The sequence below is a fragment of the Dipteris shenzhenensis genome, chromosome 25, assembly GCF_047967505.1.
Source record: "Dipteris shenzhenensis isolate YYH24624 ecotype China chromosome 25, Dip_SZ_1.0, whole genome shotgun sequence".
Lineage (NCBI taxonomy): Eukaryota > Viridiplantae > Streptophyta > Polypodiopsida > Gleicheniales > Dipteridaceae > Dipteris > Dipteris shenzhenensis.
Window position 1 is genome coordinate 49,614,081 of NC_141620.1, and position 19,334 is coordinate 49,633,414.

The 19,334-nt window shown below is 39.7% G+C and overlaps 1 protein-coding gene across 1 annotated transcript; it reads left to right on the plus strand.

Moving 5' to 3' along the window:
• Positions 1-4,355: 4,355 nt before the first annotated feature.
• On the plus strand, positions 4,356-6,858 carry LOC147886008 (protein RGF1 INDUCIBLE TRANSCRIPTION FACTOR 1-like). Its single transcript, XM_087396408.1, has 4 exons — positions 4,356-4,489; positions 5,116-5,325; positions 5,586-5,801; positions 5,940-6,858. Exons 1-4 carry the CDS (start codon positions 4,487-4,489, stop codon positions 6,318-6,320), a joined length of 810 nt encoding a protein of 269 aa, XP_087252534.1. The 5' UTR covers positions 4,356-4,486; the 3' UTR covers positions 6,321-6,858.
• Positions 6,859-19,334: the final 12,476 nt, after the last annotated feature.

Here is a 19,334-nt window from a genome sequence, read left to right on the forward strand (position 1 = left end):
TTTACAAACCTAGGTAGGGTCAATCATTAGCTACATCAATTCCATGTGTATAAGCAACATATGATAACAACACCTTATTACTTAGATAGATAGGTTGAGTCTCCAAGTAACTATCTAATTTATGTAACTTGTATGACCAAGTCCATGTACCATCCACAATCTTTTTCCACTTGATTTATTAAGAATTCAATTGACCTTTTATGGAGATCGTCCATATATTCCAGTATGGCCTTGTCTTTTGTGGGTAGAATAGATGAACCACACTTGCTTGCCAAGTATTGATGTTGATTTTTTCAATTGAGAATCATATAGACACTTTGTCCCATAGCAATCAAAGAAATTAGGTGCTGTTTGTCTAGATAAATGGTTGAGTAATGCTATTGAATTTCTGACTAGGAGCCAAGGAGGCTAGTTAAATGAGATTTTGGTAGGACTACAAGCTATCAACTAGTGAGCTAGAAACTTGTACTTCCTCATCGATTGGAGTTTTCATTGATAGCCATGAACCTATTTGCCTACAACCCTCAGATGCAACCCCATAATAATATGAACTTTACATTCAAATTGTTCTTTGACCTACTAGTGTCGTTAGTTGAGCCTTAGTTATGCATTCCAAAGAGACAAAAGTAAGAAATGGGTTTTATCCCCTAAACTTCAAAAACTTTTGTGATACACATATAAATATATATAAAAATCTTGCCACAATGCCAATGTAGCTTTGATAAATGAGTCTGGAGTGAATATAATCTCCTTGGTTTAATATTACTCAAAGAAAACATCTTGACTTGGTTGGCAACATATACAAGGGGAGTTCTTGTAATTTTCAAGCACACATCTTCACATATAATATACTAAAAGGGTAAAATATATACAAAGTGGTCTTCTTGAGGTCCAAGCACATACAAAATATTGGCGCTTAGGTGCATCCCTTGAAACATTATTTAATAGTTGGATCCCTTAAAATGATTATTTAGATTTCATTATTCTTTGTATCAAGGTTTTTGGAGATTCTTTTCGATTGAATGAGGAGGAGTAAATTCCCAATTCACAATATTCCAAATTTAGTACCATAACAAAATAAGAGTGGGGCTAACTAGTCTTCAAGATCTTTTAGATGCATTATAGAGCTAGTGAAGGCTTTTTTACCATACATGGTTTCTTCCTAATAAATAGAAATTTGTTACATGATAAATTGAGTCATTTTTATAATTGATGAGTCAATATTTCCAAATAGTCAAAACTTTAGTAATGAGTGAAGGCATACCCATTTTGGGATGTGCATTTTGTATGACGGATATTTGGAAAACTTGTAGTTTGTCATGTTATGCAACATTTAAAATAAAGTGACCATGGACATCCATAGATAATGATAGCAAGTCGCTGCAAGGAAAGTGGGACCTCATTTAAGATTATTAAAACTCTAAGGACATTGGAATGAGTGATTTCGTCTCTAGCCCTTTTGATATGTTTGTAGAGGGAACCTATTGTTGATTGAAAGGGAAGATACGATGATTTTTGCCGTCGATATCTTCACCGTGCAAGGTATTGTATATTACAAATTATTGAACAATCAAGATGTTTAAAACTCCTCCCAAGGAACTTTCTCCTCAGGAATAATAATGAAATTAATATTAAAGGTACGTTATATGTTTATCCTGAGCCAATCTTAATGCTCCTCTTACCTTAAAATATCATTTAAGAAAGCACACTATCTCATAGAGAAAGTACAAAATTTCTCCAAAATTTAGTCCTTATTATCTATTGCTTTATGGTTGTGGTCCACATGAATGTATCTCATTTATTTTTAAATGTTTATACAATGCCATGGTTTTATTTAGTGGTATACATTTGGAATTTACCAAAATATGCATAAACAATGGATAGGATTGCATAGAAACATGCGATGATAAATATTGCAATACAAAAGTGAGAGACTTTTCGCTGCCTTTGCCACTAGTTGAATGTACATTGTGGAGTTGATTGCATCAAAGGATTGTTTTTAGAGTTTCAATGTTCGTATCTACTATGTTCACAATCAGGAAGGTAAAGACCACCTCACAAAAGATTGAGCTTTTAAGAATATTAGGATCGTGTCTCCTTTTATAATGGGATTGCTAAACAAAATGAACGAAAATTAAAAATGCCTATTGTGAAAGGATCCACTTGGTTGGAGCTCATTTTTATTTATATGTCAAGGTATATTCCTTTTCATACATTCTCTTTTTCAGACATGTGCTAGTAATACGTTCTTATTTTAAGCATATGCTTAGATGATTTTTTGCTTTGTTGAAGATCTTCTTTGACATCAAGCCAATAGTGCAAAAAATATTTTTCTTTGAAAGTTTCAGAAAGATGCATTTTGTGCACTCTTTCATTAAAACAATAATCTTTAGGGTTGGTGCAAATAGAAAACAATACATCCAAGATGACAAAACACCATAACGTTCCTCCTAACAAATAGAGCGTGCTATCTTGATTCTATTCAAATGATCGAAAGTATCAAAGGGACTATCTTAAGGATGTTGGGTGTGGTTGTTATTGCATTCCCATGTGAATGGATAAGGTACAAGTCTTAAAAAGAAGATGAGAATGATCATGATATGATAAATGAGGTGGACCACTTTATTTGATATTTAATCTTATGTTGATTTTGTGATGAGCTTCCATGTCCCTTGATAAATATTGGTACGGGCTTAAAGATGGTCGCGCACGCGCACGAGTATATATGTGTGTATTTTCACTCAAAAAAAGTGTGAATGTTGAGAATTTGGCAAAAGAGTGTGTGTGTGTGTGTGTGCGTGCATGTTGAGAATAAGGGAAGAAATAGATTGGGTGTTGATATTATAGGTATAATATATTCTACATTTTTTGTCTTGTTGCCATTAAAGTTTGCAATATTTAAGTTGCATACAAACTATCTCCCATTGTGTCATACTTGCTAGGGGATTGTTCCTAAGTAGTAGGAAGAATGAAGAAAATCTTTATAGAAGATGCGTGTAGATGTCGAAATTATTGAGAGGTTTGTGCATATGCACACACTTAGTGCGGGAAGATATGAATGAGAGTGTAGGTAAAATGGTGGGTGCATAAGTCGAGGTAGATGTGCACATTTGGAAGGGCTTAGGAAAGCTACTTGAGGGAAAGAAGGGGAGGGTTGATGAATTACAAGCATGAATAATTGGGTGGGGTAGACTCTTTTGAATTATTGGTGATGAGATTATATGTGTGATTAGTTCTTGTAGTTTGTCTTCATATGAACATAATAGGGGGACATATATGCCATTGGGTAACCATTGAGTTTTGGAGCGATGGAGTTTGCTAAGCCGAAGCCCATCACATTGGACTACCTTGCACATGTTAGATAATTCCATGCAAAGCATCCTTGCTAATTCGTCCCCATGTATGGGGTGTGCCATCTTGCACCTTGATCCTTTGTAGCTTGCATTTTGAGATGTATGAGGGGATGATGGGTTCAAGTAGCATGAAAGGTTGGCTTGAGGCCCTCCAAAAGATGTCGAGGGTGGAAGGAAAAATGTTGAGGGCAGAAGGAGGGCAACACGTTTGGCTAGCCGACTCACATTCCATGCCAACTCATCCCTACTCAATTTTTGCGAGCCAACTCACATTTCATCCTAGCATCCATTGAGCAGACCACCAATTTGGGTGCCTCGGGATGCATGCAACAACAGAGTTGGGGGGCGATGTGACGTGGTGGTGGAGGAGTGGATTTCTAGTGCACTAGGGAGGGGGCAAGCGTGGGGATAATGTGTGAGTCTGAGAAGAAACCGCCTCGAGTGTGTGAATGTGTGAAAACTCGTGATTTTTAAGAGGGGAAAAAGAAAAGGAAGGCCAGAAGTAGCGGGAAATAGAAAGGGTCCACGTGGAGGGCAAGTGGGCAGCGGGCATTGACCTGCCTGCGGGCAAAGGGACCGTGCACAGGTGGGAAACGACCCGATGACCAGGCCAGACCCGCTCGGCATGATTGGGCAGGGCGGGCCGGGGCAGGGGCAGCGGGCAGGGGGGCACGGCCGCCGCCGACTGACCGCTGGCCTTTCACTATAATTGAGGCGGGCCGGTCAATGCGAAGCGGGGAGATGCGAGCTGACGCGGCAAGCGGGGAGGATGGGGTGGGGACGACGTGGACCAATGGTAGAAGGGCAAGTGGAGGGGAAAGAGAGCGGAACAGGTGGAGTGGGGGGTACGTGTTCCTGAAAGGGAGGTTAAGGCGGTTAGGACAGGGGAGGTAAGAGGCTACTAAGAGGCGGCAAGGTAAGGCGGTTAAGGGAGGTGGTACACCTCTGACGATTACAAAGGCATAGGCCATGCGATTGACTGAACGTTTTCTTCAATCTTCATCGTTGCGCCGGCAGCTGCTAGATTTTGCTCTCATTGCGCGCTCTCTCTCTCTCTGTGTATCATCGCCATCGCCATAGCCATCTTCCTTCCTTCCCCTGCCTGCTTCTCCTCCCTCCCACCCTTTCCAACCATGGTAAGCTCTCCTCCCTCCCTTTCCATCCATACTACTTTTTCTTCCGCATTCAACTCTTTGCTTTTGCTAGCTCTCCTTGCATTTCCAGCTCAATTGCCCGCTTCCTCCCAATGTTGATCGCCCTTTCGCAGCCCATGATCGTCACTCTTCGTCTCCTTTCATGGTAGCTCTAGTTTGGTGCTTGTTCGATGTACTTTTGTGTTCATTGTGGTTGTAATTTGTTGCTTGTTTGATGTTCTATTGTTTTCTGTGTGGTTGTTTTGTTGCTTCTTTGATGTGCTATTGTGTTCACTTTGGTTGTTTGTTGCTTGTCTGATGTACTATTGTGTTCGCTGTGGTTGTTTGTTTTGGACGGATTGCCCAATGCGAGGCCCCTGCAGGCGGCAACCCATAATCGTGACTCTTCATCTTCTTGCATTTTGGCGCTTGTTTGATGTAGTATTGCGTTGTCCTTAACGACAGTAGTGTGGTTGTTTGCTTTGGGCGGATTGCCCAAAGCATCAGGTGATGCGAGGCCCTGGCTGTAGGTGATGCCATGTACTGCTAGTGTCAAGGGATTTTCTTGTTTGGAACTCCTTTTCAGACGAAATATTGACAATTGTCTGTTCGCCTCATGAATTGCCCAGGTCGGCCCAATGTTATTTGCGCACGACAACTACGACAGACCCATTGGACCTCCCTGGCTGGAACCCCTTCTTGGAACGGATTTCTTCATGCCCTGCTCTATCCACGAAGATTCCAACAAAAACGAATGTAATCAGTACTGCCTCGATTGCATGGGGGTTGCATTGTGCCCGTCCTGCTTGATCCATCACAGGGATCACCACATTGTTCAGGTACCGTGTTTTCAGCCTTCTGAGCGGCGTGTTTTCTCAATTTTCGGGCATTGCTAGATAATCGTTCGCGTATTGTATATCAAGCCGAAGGAGGAGTCTCCCATTCCTCTGTACTGTCTCGTGATTGCCTATGCAAACCCTGTCTAACGTTTGGAAACTTGACTCGAGCAAGGGATCCCTTTTTCATGTCGAGGTTTGTGGCAAGCTAGGGTCGAATTGTTGAATAAGGGCTGATCATTAGTGTGTATGGTTTGGCGCAGATACGGCGGTCATCCTACCACGATGTCATTAGGGTCTCCGAGATCCAGAAGTTTTTAGACATCACTGGCATCCAGACTTACATAATCAACAGCGCTAGGGTGGTATTCATCAATGAAAGGCCCCAACCACGGCAAGGGAAAGGCGTCACAAACAACTGCGAAATTTGCGACAGGAGCCTCCTTGACACTTATCGATTCTGCTCCTTGGGCTGCAAGGTAGTCTGTCAATCACGTTTCTGGACGCGGTTTCAGTCTAATGTTGACAAATTGGACTTCGTTTCCATTCGAGGGGCTTTTTGATGGAACTCTTCTGGTCATTTATGGATTTTAACATCTCGGCTGTAATTTGTGCAGATGGCAGGAATCAAGATGTACCACCCAGGCATGAGCTTCGTGTTGCAGCCGAAAACGCAGGGCAACTCAGTGCGGGGCTCTGATTCTGAGGAGTCGTCTTTCTACAAGAGAGCAAGATCGAAGAAGAGCACTCACAACCTGCTCGAGGACATGGTACTGGATAGCTTCTCGTCCGACGGCGGGGCCTCTGTATCAAAGGGTGAGGAGACGGAGATGCTGTACAAAGACAGATTCGATCATGGAGTCAAACTGAGTGGATTAAATGTGAGCAATCAACAGTGGCTACACGACATCTCCCCACCTACGCCTCCTCCAACTATTCAAAGAAGAAGTCCCAAGAGACGAAAGGGGGTTCCACACAGAGCACCAATGGGAGTCTAGGCAGACGCTTCCGTTTTCAAAGCTGATGCAATGCAGTGGGAAGACGGCACGATCTCCAGACGTTAAGGGTAAAGACAATGATGTCTGATGCTGTTGTATCTGTAGATATGATACTGGAAGATAATACACCTTCCGATAACAAAACTCCTCGTTTGCAAGATGGTATGGATGTATTCACCATACCAAGGTATAGAAAAACTGTTATCAAGGCAGGATAAGCAGCTCAATGGGTGCTGTGGATCAGCGGCCATGGTAATGTACAGCAATATACGGTTTCCAACGCTGCTTCATGTGTACAGTGGACGTCGGAAGTGAAAAACGAAACGGCTTGTATCTACCTCGACATTCTTTATCATGTACACTACACTAAATATTAAAGATCTTGCAGGGCGACGGAGGAAACGGCGGACTGTAAAAGCAGCTGCTGCTCTGGGCGTTACATATATTGTCAATGTGTGCTAATGTAAAGATGAAATGCAATATATAGGCCGGTAAAGTATAAGCAGATGTAAAGACCATGAATTTTCTGGCTGGGAATGAATGAATAGACAGAAAACTGAAAGGGACCCTCAAGAGTGAGGGGGGTTATGTAAAATGTGGAGGCGTGAAGGTAGGCTGAAGCGTGGAGGAGAAAGTGCGTCGTGTTGTGGGTTGCGTGGGGGATGGGAAGGGAGGTGAGCTGACGATTTGATTGATGGACGGATGGATGAATGGATTGAGTGGATGATTGGCGTGCGCGAGGGGAAGGTGCAGTGTGTTGGGTCACGCAACTTTTGAAGGGAGGTGGGGGGTTGGAGAGTGAGAGAGAATGTCGTCGCCCACAAAAACTGTGTTGTCGTTTACGACGTCCAACATTCCGTCCACAACAACGCAAACGTCCAAACTTCCGTCCACCACTAGAAAACGTCCGTCACCCTCTTCCTTACCCTCCTCTCTCCCATGGCCCTTTACACACCAAGCGACTTCCTTGGGCCGTGGGTTGACGTGTCGGCCATGCGACATGCATCATGTATGGATTTGCTACGAGCACGTCCCTACGTCTTGCTACATTGGCAAATATGCCACTCTATGCCTGCACTTGACATTTTCCCATGCTATGCCCCCCAAAAATCGTTGCCTGCAGTTGGCGAACCTAAGCCCCGTTGGAAATGGAAATATGGTCTCTCTACCTTGGCATTTCGGGGCTGTATCATTCATAGCCAATGAGAGGGATTTGTCATTGACTTTGATGGTTGCAGTTGATTTCGAGTTCCTTGGATCTTGCTAGTAGGGGACCCAATACTTGCAGAGAGCAGCAAGCATTAAGGGTTGCTTGCTACTCGCCACCAGAACCGTCGGCAAATATGCCAGGATAGCATTTCGGGGGAACGTCCTCTACACAAAATGGGTGTTGGGCACCCATGTTGCTTGACGTGTTTGTCGTGCATCATTCGTGGATTTGCTACACAGAATGAGGAGTGCCCACCTATCCCTCGCTCATTCGACAAGTGCACTCATGATGGGATTTGAACCCCTTCCATCCATTGAAAACTTGTACCTCTAACCTTATTGTGATTGCATTTTTTGGTTGTCCACACATTGTGTAACCACGCGTTGTCCCTCGCATGGGCAAGCACGTACCCACCCTTATCCTTCTTACATATGCCATGCGAGGCCCATCCACTGTCCACAACACCTATCATAGTCGCAATGGCGCTAACACGACAAGGTTCTATTATCATATCCACAACTTTATCGATCCTCTACCAAGTCTTCACCATCACCACCAAACCCTCACAACCTTTCCAAAATACTCAAATGTTCTGAGACCTATGTATCACTATTGCATTCTTCAGTTGCCATTAAGAATTAAAAGGGCATCAAGCAATGGTTTCAAACTAAGTATGGGCTCTCTGGTGTTACCGATCGCCATGGTAAAGTCACACATTTGCCCCCAATACAAGCAGCCATTGCTTCTTGTTTGGACTTACAAAGGATACACCATGTAACATCCCAGCTTACCCACCAACCTTAACGAGCCATTCCATGTTGTTTCCTACCCATCACATGCACTTTGTATGCCTCTCAAACGATTGGAATGTATGTTCCAAATGTCAATGCCTACACACCCGCAAGATCATTGATGGCAGGCTAACCAAGTAGCTCAAAAGCGAGGAGGGAAGGAGAGCAATGTGGGCTCAACCTTTGAGGAGTACATTTTCTCATTATTGGCTCATGAAATAGCCTCACCAACCATCTCCACCCCTCCTTTAATGTATGCTTGAAAATCCATCCTAAAAGTAGAACACCCTCCACCCAACAAACATTAGAAAAAGGAAATATGTGTGTGAGGGGTGCACCTTGGTGTTTCTCCTTTTTGTATTAGGTGGTAGGCGTGGATGGCATTCTCCTCAAGATTCCTTTTTCTTTTCTTCCCATGGCGTCTTTCCCACATACCTCCACTTCACCCCTTCCATCTCAATCCATGGCCCCCCTTTCACATGGGTCTCTCTCTCTCTCTCTCTCTCTCTCTCTCTCTCTCTCTCTCTCTCCCCCCCCCCTCCCTCTCCCTCCCTCTCCCTCCCTCTCTCTCTCTCTCTCTCTCTCTCTCTCTCTCTCTCTCTCTCACGCGTGCACCCCACCCCACCAAGCATCTCAAGATCCTGCAAATTTCATTTAAAACAACGATTTGATCTTCATAATCCTAAACCTTATCGTCTAGGAATCCTTGTAGAGATAATGATCTTCGACGCATGAATTTCTCTAGCGAAAGAAAGAAAAGGTACGTGGACCCATATGCATCTACTATAATATTGCACTAAAGATAAGTCAATGCCTGATTGCCATTATAAGGTAAGGCAAGATCATATTTTGCTTCCTTTTTTGAGGCTCCATAGTTCCATGAAAGAAGCATCACCCCCACCACACCACATAATACATCCTATGCTCATCCACTAGCACAATCCCTTCGCCACTTAATCATAGACAACTAGCCAAAGACTAGTGGACCACTCATACCATTAGACATTGACCCTTGGCTTTTGCTAGCATGCAATCCGCATGGTCCACAAATTCTGATCCATTATTGAAATGTATAACCTACAATTTTTAGGCCCATGATCCCCCCCCCATCACATACTTTTGTGACACAAAAGTGTATTTATGCTTTAAATGAAGCTTTCTTGACGAACTGATACGCATGTTTGTTCTTTTCCACATTCTCTCCTTGTTATCTTTTGAATACAATATGTAAGTACAATGGGAAGCACCTTTGAGATCTTCAAAATATCTTCAAGCTACTTTAAACAAACATTTTCACTAGAAGAAACAATTGTGACTCATATAGAGAGTTACAAGCTTCTTGTTACAAAACCATAAGTGCACTTACGTCAATCTCAAAGTGTGCATATTCATGATTGATTTGGCACAAGTGATGATGGTGTTGCTATTTACAGACTCTCTCTCTGAATAGACTATAAATAGCTACTCAAATCATCCTTCACTAGACATATCAATCCTTTAACATTCTTTACCACCCTCCTTTACTTTCAACTTTCTATTTCAATGTTAAAAAAATGCAAAGCATACATTCTAGGGACACCAAGATCCCCACCTTGGACAAAAAGAGCTTCTTTAGGTAAAGCTATAATGGAGCCTCATTTAAAATTTTAGTTGAAGTGTGTGGTGTTGGGAAAAGGAAAGTCAACGCATGTAATATATTTGCAACAGCGTCATAGATGTAACTATCTTACACTCATTTCTAAAAGCAAAGTAAGCGTTATAATTGGTTGTGGTTTCTTTCTACCACTCCTTTACATGAATTATTCAATTTAGGAAAGTTATGATTTGAGATACTGCCACCTAAAGTAACAATCAATAGGATTTGGATCAGCTATATCCCACTTGCTGACATCTAATATATTGAAGAAATAGGACGTGAGAAAACAAACAAATAGATGTCAATATTGGTTCACCCTCATATAAAATTACATTCTCCATAGAGGTAAGAGGCATCAGGTGTCGCAATAGCAGTAGGGGTTTGTCTCAATAAGGAGTATATAAGATCCATAGCACACGCAACCATCAAGTGGGGTTTTTAAAATTTGGAGTATACACTTATTTAATAAAATTATACTTATATTGGAAATTTGGCTTAAGTTTTGGGAACAATATCATTGAATGTGATTGATTAGGGTCAAAGGAGTTCAAAATCGTACCTTAAATAAGGGTCTTCATATTGATGATTCAAAAGAACTTAATATCTAAAGTTTTATCTTTGAGCTTCAAAGCATTTGGAGAAAGTAAAGCACAAGCTCAAACTCTTGGATCATAGTATCTTTTATGTTGCAAAATTTAGATAGACATGCAACATAGATTGGTAGCTAAACATTTCATTGTGTAATGCTAGCAACTATTATTTCTTAATCCATGAGGAACTTGTCACCACACCTCATCTAGCTTTGGATAATTCATAGCACCCCCATGGAGTTCATTAAAAAATATATGTAAGGTAGCACGTGCATACGACGGAAAGGGTTTTATTTTCTAGAGTAGTTACAAAAATTATACATACATAAGGGGTCTTTTAATTTTAAAAAAATCCATATAGGAGGGGTAGTTTTATCAAGTCAAAATTCATAGAAGAGGTGTTATATATAGGTCATAAAAGTCCATTGGTAGGGGGGTTTTTTATACCCCTTAAATGCACATGCTATATGGGGTTTCTACATAGTGAACCCATTGGGATAGAACCTAAGCTTATTAGAAAATAAGTAATTTAGAAGAATGTTATCTAGGGTGGATCCACATGAATAAACATTGATTGTGTAAATTAACATGTAGGTAACTCTTATTTAAAAAATCAATAGTTGAGGAAATTAGAAAATAGAGAAACCTATGAATCAACATGCTTAGTTCAAATATTTCTCTTTTACAAAAGACAACAAACAAACACACAACATAAACTTTCTCTATTGAGCAGGAAGGAAGTACATGGAACTTAGTAGCAACAAATTATAAAATTTATGAAGATGTTATCTTGATAGGAACAAGGACCTAAAAGTTGGTATTAGTAAATGACTAGTATAAACTATTATAACAGGTTATTAAAAATGTTTACTATTTGAAAATAGGTCCATGATGATGACGGAGTCCAAATCTGATAATATCCCACATAGGTGGGTGGTATACTACACCTCTAAGATGTAGCTTGTAAAACATGTGATCATAAACATTTTTAAGGTAAGAGTTTTGGAATGGCTAAGGCGATGGGATCCCTTACATAGATGGGCAATACACTACACCTCTAACTTGTAGGCTAGTGAAACATGTAATCATCCTTATCTCAAAGGCAATAGTTTTGAAATGGATGAGGTAAGGAGATCCTTTACATCTTTTCATTGATTCATCAAAAAGGTAGGTAGACCATAGTGGCAATCGCAAATTTTACTCATACATTTCAAGCATAGTATCAACATACAAAATGCTTTGATTTGTGGATCATGTTATGAGGGGGTTTGAACACAATGCTTTGTTTTCATCACAAAGGAATCACAAAGAAACTATGTGATTTATTGAGACATGGATAAACAGACACTCAAATAAGTGAGTACCAGACTAGGCTACTATGAAATAAAAACTCATGGTATATCATCTCTCTCTCTCTCTCTCTCCATCTCCATCTGTATCTCTCTCAATGTACCATAAGTTTCTATGTCACAGTAGCTACACACACGTGCACATGTGTGTGTGTGTGCGCGCACACATACACCATGCAAAAAAATGGAAAAGAGGGGAGGGGAGAGAGAGAGAGAGAGAGAGAGAGAGAGAGAGAGAGAGAGTATGCACGTGTGCATGCATGCACTTGCAGCATGCTAGACATGGAAAGAGGTGGAGGAGAGGGTGACGATAGAGGAGATACTAAACGACTAGAGATCACACCATAAATGATAGAGGAGAGAGTAACAACTAGAGAGCACACCATAAATGACTAACTACACACTAGATTAGTTGTAAAGAATGAATGTGTACAAACCCTTTAGGGCTAGGGTTAGGGTTTTCAACCCTTGTTCATGTTCAGCTCTCTATTAGTACATATTCACAACATGTGACATGATGTTGATATTGATCCTCTACACCTTCCTTCAATATCAACATGAGGAAGTAGGCTTTCCTTCAAGATGATGATTTTGGGTCTCGAAGGTGGATTAACCATTATTGCTCTTTTGCATCCCTCGTCCTTCTTGTAGGTTAAACCAAGAGCTTGTTAGTGTTTTTCAAAAAGCTCCTTTTCAAGAGGTTCGATAAAATATTTGCAAAGGCTATCTTTGCTTGCATAGTATCCATTGAGAACTCTGTCATAGACGGGAAAATCTCTAACATCAGTATGCTTGTTGTCCTTGAGTGATATATTGGATTCTTTACTAGGTATTTTCATAGTATATAATAGTTGGCTTTGTCTATCAAACAGTTTGTTTCTGAGAAGATTCTTTTGAGCCATATAGCTTCACATGCTCCTATGGTGAGAGCTTCAATATCTCAATGTCCAAGTTAGAGATTACCATGTACTATGTGAAATGATTCTTTCCCCAAGCTATCTTCATATTCCGGCTAAAGTCATTCACAGCATTGATGAAACACTGTGCATCATCTTCTTCGAATCTTTTCTTTTGTAGTAAAGGTACCAAGCTATTAAGAGCTAACCACACTCATGCCTTTTCCAGTCTTTCTTGTCCCTTCCTCCCTCGTTCACAACAGGCATTGTGTAACTTTCTCCAGAGATAGCACCTTGAGCTAAGGAAAATGCATTTGGCTTTGCTAATCTTGTTAATTAATTATCAATGACATAATTAGTATTACAATCATTCAATTTGGTATAAATTTCTTTATATTCTATGCCAAATGGTTTTGTGCCTTTGCTATGTTTCAACACTCAATTGGCTGTATTCTAATATCTTTATTTTGGATTTGACAAAATTTGAGCTAGAGTGCTCCATTTGCTGATAGTAGTTGCCAAGAGGAACAAAAATTCTCTCTAGCATCAATATGCTTCAAGTCCTTGAGTGATACACTAGATTCTTTATGGGGGGCTCTTCACAATGTATAATACATGGCTTTGTATCATCAAAGTAATTTGTTTTCAGAGGACTCTTTTAAGCCATATTGTGCCTTTGCTATATATCAACACTCTTTTTTGTCATTCCAATATGTATATTTTGGATTTTACAAGAGTTGAGCCTGAGTGCTGATCACACCAAAACTATGTGGCATAGTGTGTAGTAAGATAGATCAATGAGACAATGGGCTATCTTTAATAGTTGTCACACTGACTGAATTATTTTATACCTTGAACTTTGTAGTGGAATATATGATCTATGCATAATAATTTGTATATCCAAGAGTGGAAAAATATTTGTCAATTCTACTATACCAACTTGGTGCCTATTTCAAACCAATAGACTCTTCTTTAGTTTGCATGATTGATTTGATTTTCTAGTTTCAACCTATCCCTAAGGCTATTGCATGTAAACTTCATCATCCACCCCCTAGCCAACGTACAGTAGAGACGAGGTAGAGACTCACCCTCTCTAGCTTGTTCCCTTTGATAGATTAAGCTTCATCCATTTTGATAACAAAAACTAGCTTATCATTGCACTCTATTGCACGAACAACAAACTTTTTAGGAGAAACTAAGAGTACACACAAAGACAGGATTCCTTATTATCATCTCTCATTTTGTAGAATTTGACCATGGCACTCAACATGTCTTGAACATCCAAGTAAAATTTATTGAAAGTATTCAGCTCAAATTTTGAATAGCAAGTCACTTTTTTCTACAACAATTCATTGTGCCACCTACACAATGGTATCTCCAAGAATTTCTTTGGAACAAGCTTATTTTCTATCAGAGCAAGCTTGACAAAACAACATATTTGTAGTAGACCTACTAACTTCAAGAACTTTTTTGCAACCATAGACTTGTGACTTTTGAATAAGTTTATGGAAGATTCATGGATTCACATCACAAGATCCAAGCATCTCATTTTTATCCATAATTCCCTTGATTTCCATCACCTTTTGGGCAACTAGCACATTCAATCCTTTGTGGCTTGGGTCCTTCAACATTGCAAGGACTTGAGATAGCTTCACTAAAGTTTTCACAAAGTCTGAAGTATTAGTATCATTTTTGATATCCATTTCTCCCATCATATCCCCCATGAAGTTCCTATAGAAGAGCAAAATTTCATATAAGAATCAAAGTGGTATAGTGGATGTTGCATAGTAGAATGTTCTACAAGAATACTTTATGCCAACCTAGTAGTGTGAATTCTCCTCTTTCAAGAACCTCTAGTTACTGCTAGTGTTTCCATAGGCTAAAGATGTACCCCAACGTGCTTCCTTGTTTTTTAATGATTTATGTGCCTACTTCCATTCCTTGTACTCTAAAGATGCTTGAATTTAGGAGTGTATACATTTACCCAAATACCATTTTCTCTCATCTAAATTCAAGAGTGACTCTTGAAATACTTCTCATTCCAAGGCCGACACAAATGATTAGCCATGGAGATCCTTAACAATCCTTTTCCTCCAAGTGAAAGACCTTTAATGGAATGTTGCAGTGTATTAGTTGTACTACTCCCCAAATGTGCTAGTTTTCCTCTATGAAAACCTTATTAAAATTACTTGCTTACATAGCCATTTTCTGAGCATGGACCAACAAACCAAAATAATCGATCGATTGTCTGACATGGATAGTCTACAAGATACAATATTCCTTCCATTCAATAGTAGGTATGCTTCTTTCCTTGAAAGTGAAGCTTGTGGCACACACTTTCATCAACTCTCTTTCCCCCCAAAATTTGTGTGCTTTCATATTGAGCCTACAACCACAAACAAATCTTGTGACAAATTTTCATCATCCTTCATTCCCCACAAACTTTTTTGTTCTTGCATATCGATCCTTCAATCACACCTTCAAATATACTTGTTCAATTCCAAGGCTAAATGGTATGGTGTGGTGTGTCATGAATAGAGAGACTATGGAGGGCCCTTATCACAAAATGAAATGGGGAAAACAAAAGATAATAACAAGTGAGATGAAGCTAAGGTAGGATATGGAGGAGAGAAGGAGGGAAGAGACAAGCCAAGTCATGGGATAAAGGAGAGGGCACCTAGGAGTAAGAAAATATGCAGTTAGAGGAGTAAATCATAGGAAGAAGGAGCATGTATGAGGTGGTTGGAGGGAAGAGGAAGCACATCGGGGAGGGAGGATGTGGACACATGTGGAAGTAGGGATTAGGTGAAGAAGCACATAGGTGGGAGAGGAAGAGGAGGGAAGAGTAGGAGTATGGTGGAAGGGGGGTAGGGGGGAGAGAGAGAGAGAGAGAGAGAGAGAGCGAGAGAGAGAGAGAGAGATGAAGGGAGGGAGGTATCAATTCAACTTTTAAAATTTGATATTTTGAATTTGAAATGAGTGTCCCCCTCCCATGGTAGTATGTAAAGGCTATAGGTGATGGTCTCAAAACCCACCTAGGTAGGGAGTTTGGCAACCTTGGAACCCCACCAAGGGCTCTTCATTTGTCCACTCATCCTCCCCTAATCAAATCCTAACAAGGCCCTTTTGAGGACTCAATGGTCAATGGAGTTGAATATATGTCCATAGCATGTATAAAATTTTGCAAATACCATGGAATTTAGAAGAGAGTTTACTCATCCTAATACACTACATCAAAATGAATTTGCAAAAGAAAGAACAAAACACTAGCAGATAGTGCTAAGCAATGCTTAATGGAAAACATTTACCAAATCAATATTTGGCAAAATCCATCAATAAACAAAGTACTTATTGAATAGGCTACCTATACAACTTGTAGAAGGTAAAAATTTGTATGAATAATTAAACAGTTATAACAAAAAAATTGGTCATGATGTTTGGATGCATTTCTTATGATCACATACATGTCAAAGAATAAAACTAGATGTAAAATGAAAAGTGGTATTATGATTCGTTAAGTTGAATAGAAAACCCATAAGCTATTATTAAATTAATATGATAACCATAATCTCTAATGTTATAGTGTTTGATCTTTGAGGTCTTCACTATGTTAGAACTATTCACCCCTAGTCCAAGTTTTGAGATGATTAATTCACCTTACTTTTATGGTAATTTTGGACTTTTGAATTATAAAACCCTTATTTATGTATTATTCATGTAACTCTCCAAGAAAATAAAACCCCTTCTCTCACACATTTCTTAGTGAACTCCCCAAGGTTTGATGGGGATTCAGAATGGAAAACATTCACATCTTAGGAAATAATAGTCACCACAAAAGAGGATATTGAAGAGCAACCAAAACATGCAGAAGAACAAATACAATAACAAGAACTCAAAAGGTCTACCAAATACAGGGAACAATTTCCGATGTTGAATTATGTAGTTCTTCATCAAAACTGGAAGGTTGAGAGCACAACTATGCCCTCATGATGACAACTATCATGCAAACAGAAGAACAATTATAATTTGAAGATGCACTTTAAAATCCAAAGTGGCATAAAGAAATGAATGAATTCTATAAAGTAATGCTTGGTGTGATCTTGACTAGGAAAGAACATAACTAAAAATAAATGAGTGTACAAGGTTATGTACCATCCAAATGGTAACATTGAAAGACACAAAGCAAGGCTTGTTGTCACAAAGTGATTTGCACAATAGTATGGATGAGTTCATGATAAACCTTATGCTCAAGCAAGCAAATGGATTCTATTAGACTTTTATTCTCATTGACAAATGGAATGTATCTCAACTAGATACCAAGAATGCGATTTGCAATGGGTACATAGGAACTTACGCAAGGTTTGTAGGTCCAATATGAAAAGTTCATATGGTGTTTTGATGCATTTGAGACTCTAAAAGAGTGCTAACAGACATTGTAGTGTATTCTAGATGGAACAAAAATCCCACCAACCATTCAAGAGAAAGGGTGACTATACTATCAGTGGATGGACATGGAGCATTTTGAGTTGAATGGCACCTTGAAGGTAATTTGAAGAAAATCTCCTACATTCAAGCACTTGAGTGTCTTAAAATTACTTCAAGGTGCCATTCTTTGTATTAATCCCATGCATACAACTCTCCTACTTTCACCTCCTGCATCTATTTATGTACACTGCTCATTAACATACTACAACCCAAATGACTACTACTATGTAACCCCTTAGTACTTTGCAATCGACCATTATTGACTAGCCTACATAATCTCCCTTCATTAGTCTTCACATGTTCTCCATGTGAAGAGTCTCTCCTTAATGTGTTCCATTAATGGCATCAAAACCCATGCTAGGGGATACCATGATATTTCCATATAAAGTTCTTACTGATACTTTCGATCTCTGACATTCAACTCCCCCCATCTATGGCTACTCATGCACCTCTATCATTCGAACCTTTAGTCTTTGTGTTTACTGGACCTGTTCCACTTGACTTACCCTAGAGTTGATAAACCATCTCCAATAATGGTTAGTTGTCAAGGCCTGTAGTTATGCACATAGAGTAGTATCTTGGCATCACATAGAATGTGATCATAGCATTTATAAAGGTATAAGTGAATGTTGAGATAAAAGTTGGAGGACTCCACCTATATAATTGTATGCCCATTTTATTTTTGGATGGTGATCAACACCCAGTTTTGGGATCTTGTATGTGATTCACCTTTCCATCTTTTTTAAGTTGTATGTTTCCTTGATATTATGTGAGTCACACATTGATCTTCATCATCAAGAAGTGTTTCCCCTTAGTGCTTTGGCACTCCCACGGGTGTGATTTACCAACTCTCCCTACCAATCATTCCTTGCATTATATGCAAGGTATTGCTTAGAGATATACATGGTATGGGAGTTGATGTCCCAATTTGGGAGCTCCTCTAGGTTATAAAGGTATGGAAGTTCATGCCCTATTTGGGGATCTCTTCCAAGATATGCAGATATCTTGCAAGTTTCTTTCTCTTTCGGCTATGGTTTCCTCTCATTAGTAGAAGCCAACCGCTAGGAGGGAGCAAAGAAGAGGCAGATGTTGCATGTGAGAAAACACCTACAGGCTTGTAGCATCATGTTGCTTGATTATAGACACCAACCCCATTTGAGAAAGATGGCTCCAACTCAGAAGTCAAGTGTGAGGTATTCAACCTTGATATTGGTGAAACCATTCCCTGCAAGAGGAGGCATTTTGTTATGATCTCCTTAGACATGAGTCGATGTCAACTTTTGGCCAAAAAAGCCAAGAGATGTCCTCAGAAGATCTTTTATTTTGATAGAGGAACTTTTACTCCCATCAATATGGATGACCATATCTTCACAATATGGATGCTATGGAGTTGATTTCCCAATTTGAGAGCTCTTTCAGATATACATTTTGATATGCAAAGCTGATGCCCCAATTTAGGAGCTCCTATAAAATTTTCTTATTGACAGGATGTGTGGATTCATATGAAAATACCCTCCCTTGTAGTTTGAAACCATTATCAAAATGAAGGCCATCTCAAGACTGTGACATGATGGCCCAAGGATTGACCATAAATATGCTTGTAATACATGTGTAGATATGTGTCAAAAAATTATGGTAGTGTTGCTTGAAGTTGGTTGGTTAGTGTCTTCTATGATGTCCAAGGAGTTTACAATCCTAGCATGTTTTCATGACCACAATACTTGTAAAGCATCAGATAGGTTTCGTGAAGCATAGTCCAAGGTTCTAGTGTAGCTTGAGGTTTTGGCATAGCCTAACATTTTGGCATAGTTTGAGGTTTTGGCATAATTTGATGTTTTGCCAATGACCAACTTTTTTATATGTCCAATGTTTTATGGTTTCTATGTTTTCAATAGGGCCCAATAATCTATGAGGTTGACCACAATAGAGCTGCTAGTAGATCCCAATGATGGTATGGGGCTTCTTGTAAATCCCATAAGGTATAATCCTGAGATCCTGTTATCTGTTGAGCACAGACATTGTATTATTTTCTTATAGTAGCTTGGTTGCATAAGCTA